Here is a 9350-nt window from a genome sequence, read left to right as displayed (position 1 = left end):
CATTTTGTCATTTTCGAAATTTAAGGACCCAATCTGATATTTCTCATATTCCAAAGACCTTTTTTGGGATTTTCCCTTTAAAAAATCTGTTATTAACAAGCCTATAATTTCAAGACCCTATCCAGTTAGATAATTAGTGGTACTTTTTACATTCTCCATATATGCGAAACTTATGAAAACAGTCATCAATGATACCTTGAAAGGAATGATCATTGGCAGCTTGACTTTTGAGGCTTTAATTTGACGGGGTACTCTCTCTCACACACACAGAGAGCCAAGGAATGACCGTAATTTTTTGTTATATTAATTCATTGAATATTTTAAAAAAGAATATAAAGTTTTCTGTTTTATTGCATTGATGATTTTGATCTCTTAAATTTGAATTTAAAAAATCTCAACCATAACTTTATTTCTTATTATTGATAAAAAAAAATGCTCATGAATACAATTAAACTTTTTATCAATTTAAATTTAAATTGTTCAACCTTATTTGGATTCAAACTATAATAGGCCCATATGTATTCCTGCTATAGTCACAACATTATCATGTTCATGCATGGTGCTTTACATGATAAGATTCAAAGGGATCAGAAATTTCTTATTCAACAGAAAATACATGAAGCAATAAGATGTGAAGTACGTACTTACATAGATCTTAGTAAAACAGAACCTAATATTGGAAACAAGCTAGGCCCTAGGTCAGTCAACAACTTTGGACTTCCAGCATTCTTTAAAATTGCTCTTAATCTTAGTTATAAAGTACCATCAGCCCCTCTGATGTATTAGGCCCATGCGACTCCTTTGGTTTGGTTTGGGCCCATTTCATCGTCTAATTTGTTCCCGGTAAAAATAAATAATTCACAAAATAGGAATGGCAACTAACTCTCTGATTCCCTCTAGCAAGAAAAGCTTGCTTGTGCCTCAGTCAAGAGAAGAAGAAGACTTAATAACGAGAAGCTCTAAGAAAATCAAGAATGGGGATAATGCTCAGGGAGGGAATCTACTCTCAGAGCATTGGCCTGCACTGGGTGAGAAGAAGACTAGGAGTAGCAGAGGAACTGTTTCATTTGCAGATAAGCTGAAGGGTGTTGAACCTAATGAAGAAGACGGTACAGAGGAGGACTATGAAGAAATTTCTGATGATTCTTTATCTGATAAGGAACAGAATCAGGAGAATGATGAGCCTTTGTGTCGTATGATTGAGGATCCCAAAAGAAATTTTCCTACTTTTGTTTTCTCGGGAAGAATGAAGAAGCGGCTGTATAAAGCATGGAAGAGGGCTGTGATTTTAAAGCTCCTTGGTAGAAGCATTGGGTTCAAGGCGCTGAAGTCAAGGTTGCAAGGTATGTGGGCAAAAAGAGGGGTGACCAAACTAATCAACATTGGATATGGATACTATGTGGTGAAGTTTTCGAATAGAGAGGACTACTGGAATGCTTTAACTGGGGGTCCTTGGATGATTTTTGATCATTATCTAACAGTTTGGCCATGGGAACCAAAGTTTCAGTCTAATAGAGCAAGCATTGATAAAGTTGCAGTGTGGGTAAGGTTGCCGAGAATTTTCTTGGAATATTATGACAAAGAAGCTTTGACAATGATTGGAAACAGGATAGGGGAAACTATTAAGATTGATATGAATACTTCATGCCAACTTAGAGGGCACTACGCTCAAATCTGCGTCTTGGTAGATCTCACTAAGCAACTAATGTCTGGGTTTTCAGTTGATGGGGAGAACTACTACTTAGAGTATGAAGGTTTACACCTTCTTTGCACAAACTGTGGTGTCTATGGCCACCGGTAAGACGGATGCCCATTGAAGAAGGATGATAAAGAAGTCTCGAAAGAAGATATGAATGCCCCTGTTAATGTAGAAGATGAACAGAGAATGAATGTTGATGGATATGGAAAACCGATGGAAGAACAATGGAAAGTGGTGCAGAAATTATGCCGTCAACAGAAAAGCAGAGACAAGCAAGGTGAAGCGGCACGACAGAATCCGATGGCCTCACGATTCTCTCTCCTTGCTGATGTGGACGGAGCTGTCCAAGAGAGAGAAACAGGAAGGGTACTGGAGGGGCAACAAATGAGCATCATCCTTGCCATACAAACCACAACGAGTAGCACTACGAGGGTACGTAAAGCAAAGGACAGAAAAGATGATTTGTTGAATATGACAAATGATGAAATTTGGAGTGCTATCAGCAAAGTGCCCGTTGAGAATGTCCCACAACAACCAGAGTAGAATATGGTGAGACGGACTGAGAAAAGGACAAGGGAACAAATAGAGAGAATGAAAAAAGGGAAAGAAGACGAGGATATGATCCAATTGGGGGAGGAGAGCTCACGTGCCAATCATGAGTGCAATAACGAGATGGGCCCAAAGGAGGATGTTGGATGTTTTAACACAACAATTCACAACAATTACCCTTCTCTGCCTCATGACCCGGGAGAACGGAGCATGATGGAGCTTGTTTCAGGGCCTGAAGATGTTGGGCCGATTTTGGATAGCCCAATGGGGGGAGATGGTGGAACATGTGCCAACAGTGATGATATCGTGGTTCCTGAAACCCAAATCACTGGTGGGTTCTGATTGGGCTGTGACCTCTTAATAAGTATTACTTTTTTATGGATTGTATCCTTTATTGGAATACTAGAGGGGCCTGCGGTAAAGGTCTCTTTAGAAATTTAGAAGCTGTGATTAATGGACCCAAACCCAATTTAATAATACTCTCAAAAACCAGATGCAGTGATGAGTCTCGGTTCCGACCTCTTTCTTCTTTGGGGTTTGATGAAATTCGTGTGATTCCTAGTCAAGGAAGATCAGGTGATTTAGTTGCAGCTTGGAGGAGCACTCAAATTTCGGTTTCGGTACTCATAGAAGAGAGGCAATTTTTCCATCTGGATGTTTCCTTTGCAAATCGTCCTTCTTTTATTTTAACAGCTGTGTACACTCTCCCTCATTCGAACTGCAGAGAATTATTGTGGCAAAGATTATTTAATCTTTCTATTGGAATCTCTAAACCTTGGATAGTTTATGGAGATTTCAATGACCTCCTTTCAGCTGCTGAACGTGTAGGAGGAACAAGAGAAACAACAAACAGAATGAAATGGTTTCAAGAAAGAATATTTGATTGCAGTCTTACAGATTTGGGATCTATAGGTCCTCGCTTCACTTGGAAAGGCCCACATATTGCTGGAAATTTAAGACTTTTTGAACGGCTTGACTGAGCACTGGGTAATCAATTATACTTGACCTTGATGCCTGACTGCTTTGTAAAGGTATTGCCTCGTATCCAATTTTCTGATCACAATCCTCTTATTCTTCACATGAGTTTTCAATATGATATAAGAAAGGTAACCAAACCTTTCCATTTTGAGGCTATGTGGCAAATCCATGAAAACTTTCCAAACTTTGTGAAGTCAAACTAGAATGGGAATATGGGCTTGGATGATAATATGGAAGATTTTAAGAAAGCTATTATCTCTTGGAATAAAGAGGTTTTTGGGCTCGTGGAAAAAAAGAAAAAGACCATTCTTGCTAGATTGAATGGAATTCAAAAATCAGCGTCCTATCCCTTTTCTATGTTTTTAACTAGTCTGGAACTACAACTGCAGAAAGAATTAGAAGTTACTCTTAAAGAAGAGGAGATTAAATGGTTTCAAAAGTCCAGATCGATTTGGATTACAAAAGGGGATAGGAATACTCGGTATTACCACCTAAAGACTAATATAGGAAGGAGAAGGAATAGAATTTTATCCTTAAAGGATAGTAGCGGTAAATGGGTTGAAGATGAGGCAGAGCTTAAAAATCTGGTTGTGCAATTCTTCAAATCCTTATACCAGAATGAAGATAATTATCCAATTGATTTACAATTGGAGTCTTCTTTTCCGTTGATTGAAATGTCTGTGTTGAGCAAGTTAGGAATGGTTCCTTCTCATGAGGAAATTAAACAGGCTATCTTCTCCATGGGTCCTTATAAGTCGCCGGGTGTAGATGGGTTCTCTCTTATATTTTTTCAATCCAACTGGGATATAGTGGGCAATGCTATATGTGAGTTTGTGCAAGGTGTCTTCAATGGTAGGTTGTCTATGACTGAGGCAAATAAAACTTTGATTACGCTGATTCCTAGAAAAGATAATCCAGAATATGTCTCTCATTTCAGACCCATCTCTCTCTGTTCGGTGCATTATAAATGTATTACAAAGGTGATTACAGGAAGATTGAAAGGTATAATAGATGAATTGATCTCCCCTTTTCAAGCCAGCTTTATTAAAGGGCGTCATATACAAGACAACATAATAGTGGGGCAAGAAATTCTGCACACTATGAAGAGATCTAGAGGCCGAAGAGGCTTCATGGCATGGAAGATTGATCTTGAAAAGGCTTATGACCGATTACGATGGGATTTTCTGCAGCAAGTGCTAAAGGATGTAGGACTAGAATCTAATTTTATTCAACTCATTATGAATTGTGTCTCCTCGGTAAAATATAGTGTCTTGTGGAATGGTAATCTTGCTGAATATTTTACTCCCTCAAGAGGTTTGCGTCAAGGAGATCCTATATCTCCCTTACTGTTTGTGATTTGCATGGACAGACTCTCTCACATAATTAGTGATGAAGTGAAATCTGATCGGAGGAAGCCTATTTATGTCCGTAAAAATGGACCTGCAGTGTCCCATTTAATGTTTGCGGATGACATATTGTTAGAGAAGCTACGGAAGAACAAGCTACTTCTATGATGAATTGTCTTCAGCTCTTCTGTAAGGTATCAGGAGAGAAAGTGAGTATTGCAAAGTCTTCTATCTTTTTTCCCCCAAGGTAGAAAATTCAGTGAGGAAAAACATTCAGAGTTGGACTATGATGAAAGTCACTGATGAAATTGGAGTCTACCTTGGCTTTCCTCTATCCAGAAAAAGGAAAACTAAGGAGACGTTCCAATATATTTTAGATAGAGTTAAATCAAAGCTTGCTGCTTGGAAAGCTAGAAGTCTCTCTATGGCAAGCTGCATAACTCTAGCAAAGTCGGTAATCAGTACTGTGCCTTTATATCCTGTGCAAGTAGCTCAAATCCCTAAGAGTATCTGCACTGAGGTTGAAAGATTACAACGGAATTTTATTTGGGGCAATACCAATGAAAACCATGGTTGGCACCCTATTGGTTGGAAACAACTATCGCTACCTAAAGGGTATGGTGGCCTTGGGCTTAGAAAACTCTCCTAAGTTAACTGTGCCTTTGGATGTAAGCTGGCCTGGAACTTAATCTCGGGTTCAAGTGGATTATGGGCTGATGTTTTGCAGCACAAGTATATGAGTAGAAGCGAGTCTGATTTGTTAATGGTACAGCCAGGTGACTCAAAGCTTTAGCAATTCGTTTGTTAGCAAAAATTGTTTATTGAGGAAGGTACACAGTGGCAAGTCAAAAATGGAATTTTTGTCAACTTCTTCAACGATAAATGGCTATTTCCAGACAAGAATATTAAAGAGTTGTGTATAAGACCTTTATCAGAGGAGGAGAATGACTCGACTGTAGCAAAGTGGGTTGCGCATGGGACATGGGACTTTACGAGGCTTGGTTCGGTTGTTTCAAGTGAAGTCATCCAACGTCTAATAGCTAAACTTCCACCCTTAGCTAGTGCTGGAAATGATGTGATGATGTGGAAAGGTACTAACCATGGTAATTTTACTGTTAAAAGTGCTTATTATTTGATTGAGAGGAATCCTCCTAATTTATATAGCTCTACTTATAATCTGATTTGGAGCTGGCAAGGAGTTGAAACAATAAGAGTCTTTTTATGGTTAGTTTATAATAATAGATTACCCACTAATGCTTGGCGTCGTAAGCGGTCTGCCAATTCCCCTCTATGTCAGTATTGTAATTTAGAGGTTGAGAATACCTTACATGTGCTCCGTGATTGTCAGTATGCTACACAGATGTGTTTACAACTAGTGGATACTAAATTTCAGAATGCTTTCTTTGCTGCATCTTTGAGAGAATGGATGAGCTTGAATCTTAAAAAAGAATTAGGAAGACATTTGTCTTCAGGATGGAACCTTATATGGGGAGTTGCTTGCTGGAAACTTTGGCTATGGCGGAATAATGCTATTTATGTGGATGATTTTGTGAAACCAGTAAATCCTGCTTTCTTTATTATGCATTCTTGGAAATTATTCGTGCAGATAAATGACAGACCAACTGTGGGGAGTCAACCAGTGTCTAGTAGCTCTCCTAAATGGCAGACGCCTCCTGCAGAGTGGATAAAAGTTAATGTAGATGGGGCAATGTCAGCGTCATCTAGCAGAGCAAGTTGTGGAGGAGTGATAAGGGATAATTATGGGAATTGGATTGCAAGCTTTTCACAAGCTCTTGGTACGTGCAGCGCTCTTGAGTTAGAGGAATGGGCTGTGTACAAAGGCCTCAATTTGGCTTGGGAAATGGGGTTTAAGAAAATAATTCTTGAATCTGATTCAAAAAATGTGGTAGATGTGATTAGTGGAAAGAGGAACAGGACCATCTGCAGCCTTGTGATCATCCAGATTATGAAGATGCTAAAGCGCCAGTGGGAGGTCGAAATCTCGCATATATCTAGACAGCAAAACCGAGTTGCAGATTCTCTTGCAAAGGATGGTTTGTCTAAGACCACTTTTTTGACTACATGTCCTTCTCATCTAAGGAGATTAGTTGCTGAAGAGTGTTTGGGATCTAGATCCCCACCTATTTAATTTTCTTCGTTTTGGGCGTTCTTTGCCCTCTTCTATAACCAAAAAAAATAAAAAAAAATAATTCATCCGCACATATGTAGCCAAGTCTTGTCAGTTAATTAATCTAATTAATTTGGGATAACCACATCGATATATATTTATGTTCTGAATATAAGTAATTGCATTGTTGCCCGAATAAGCTTCAAGAGGACAATTTTTATTCAACAAAAAATAATACATATATAGTAAGATGCAAATAAATTTCATGCATAATTCATGGCCACCTCACCACCTTCTTCTTGAAAAGGCCTGGACCATAAGTAGACCAAGATACTTCAACAAGAAGAGGGAATTGTAATAATACAAAGACGGTTATTGGAATACTAGCAAGTATAGGAACAGGAAGAATAACCCATAAACGTGATGGGTGATATTGCAACATGATCATTATGGTTGCTGAAAAGGCAATCATCATAGCTGCAATAGATAGAAAAAGTGTAAAAAGACCTATTATCAATTTTCTGGGCAGTGAGTAAAGGAAGTCTTCATCTGTATAGCGTGACGTGAGGATTCCTAAAAATGTGAGCACGGAAGTTGTGGAAGAAAACAAGGAAAGTGCATCTGAAATTAAAAAGACTTTAAATAACTTCTCCTTTATAAATATTGGGTACCCTGAATTCTGATTGTTCCCTCCGGGAAGCGTTATAGCTGCCGCAAACATAATGGTAACAATTAGAGCCCCAATAACTGAGCAAGAAGACGCTGTGTCCTTCATCCATTTTTCTCCATCTGCCTTCAGCTCTTTGTGGTTTCTTTTGAAATATTGTACAGGCGCCAACCCCTCCTTGTTGTCAAGTAGCCTATCTTGAGGATTCACCACACTCTCGACGACCTATTTTTACAGAAAATAAATACATAATAAGTAATCAAGAAAAGACACAATATCGAAGGAAAGCATTGAATTTCACTTCTAACTAACCTTGAACCATTGCATCTCTCTTTGCATCTGCAATGCAGCACCAGAGATGCGGTCAAGGTAGGAAGAAGGAGCCAATATGGCTGCCATATGCAGTAAGGTATTTGAGTTCTCGCCATAGACTAATGACGTCACCACATTCTTAAAGCGAAAACCACGGAGGAGGTTGAAAATCTCAGCTCTACGATGTTTAACAGCATCGAAGAAAAAGGGCAAGTCTATCTCACCATAAGTGACTAGCGCTATCAATTCTGTGTTTGCCTTCATTACTCGCGATAAAAACCCAACATTCTTCTCTTGAGATGCAGATATCAGTGCTTTTCCAACCATATGCTTCTTTTCTTTATTCAAATGTGTCAAATTCTCACAAACTAAGTTTAGAATTTCAGCTGCTTTTTCATGCTGCAGCTTCATCTTATGCATTTTCTTGATTCCTGCACCATTGGTAAATCAAATAGAATTAAAATATTAAAGGCATCCAATTTAAGTTTCGCGGAAACTTTTTGGAAATGCTTACATACGTACCTAACAATTTGTAGATGCTGGAGATGGGCCAATGGAATAGACCTAGGCTTGTTGACATGGATTTTGGCATGTATAATGAATAAATTGAAAAACGTAACTTTACATTGTATAATCTATTTTCTATAATAATAGTTATATAATATTAATTATTTCATCTTCTAAAGTGAGAGAGAATTTTGTACCTTGACCAGCTTGGTTGCTCTCGCCTTCTTGCTGAATATCTACGCAGAAATGCCCAGTGGTTGTGGTTGTGGTTGATGGTATTTTGATATCTTTCACCCAAATGTGATCAAAGAAATGGAACACATAAGCTTCTTCGAATAATATTGCAATAAACAACTAGAAAGTACAAGTAAATTACATAAATAGTATCAATTAATTGCCGCCGCCACCTAATAAATTGAGGGATTGTTTTGTAGGAAACATAAAGACAGAAATAATAGTTGCAAAAAAATAATAATAAAGTCAGAGATAATATTTTCCAATAAATTGAGGGTTAATTGCATAAATTGTATTTTTGGAATTTTGCCAACATTATTTTTGGAAACACTTCATAAACGTTTCACCAAATTTTCAAAGAGCCTTAGTAGATGAATACCAGTGGCAGTTAAAATAACTTCATCATCTTTATCCTCATCATCATAATTCGCCATTTTGGCTAGTGTATAATTAAAATGAGCAAACAACATGAAGAAAATTGTAGGGAAAAACAGAGAGTAGTAGAAAGTAATAATATGCACTGACAGTGATACGGCCATCGCTTCCAGAACGGAAGTTGACTTATGTCCAGATACTTGGGAAGATAGCGTGCAATATTCTGAATTGTTGGGACCTTGTTTATGTCAGTGGCAAAGAGCAGGTTCTTGCATTTTTGGAGCAAATCCAAGACAATATCTATTTATGCACCAACATCATATAGTATGAGAAATGGAAAAAGGCCACATGTATAAACTGACGGGGGAAAATGAAAAGGGTAAAATGACATTTTTGTATTGAAAGTTTTCGTTGACCAATTTGTACTGAGGTGGATCTGTCATATTAAATATTATGTCACATAACATGCCACATCATCACAATCCTTACTGAAAAAAAAAAAAGGAACCTTTCCCCTGCATCATTATCATCAGTTCCATAAAAAAAAAACTTCAA

General features: G+C 37.9%; 1 protein-coding gene across 1 annotated transcript; it reads left to right on the top strand.

The window, feature by feature from the left end:
- The first annotated feature begins 871 nt into the window (after positions 1-871).
- LOC114727545 (uncharacterized) lies at positions 872-1801 on the top strand. Its single transcript, XM_028914246.1, has one exon. It carries the CDS (start codon positions 872-874, stop codon positions 1799-1801), a length of 930 nt encoding a protein of 309 aa, XP_028770079.1.
- Positions 1802-9350: the final 7549 nt, after the last annotated feature.

The sequence above is a fragment of the Neltuma alba genome, unplaced genomic scaffold (genome assembly GCF_004799145.2).
Source record: "Neltuma alba isolate B1F8T4 unplaced genomic scaffold, ASM479914v2 tig00012484_pilon, whole genome shotgun sequence".
NCBI classification, from domain to species: domain Eukaryota; kingdom Viridiplantae; phylum Streptophyta; class Magnoliopsida; order Fabales; family Fabaceae; genus Neltuma; species Neltuma alba.
Note: the sequence above shows the minus strand (reverse complement) of the source record. Positions and strands in the feature narration are given on the sequence as shown.

Coding starts and splice junctions, on each gene's coding strand:
- LOC114727545 (XM_028914246.1), top strand. CDS start 872: ATGGCAACTAACTCTCTGATTCCCTCTAGCAAGAAAAGCTTGCTTGTG.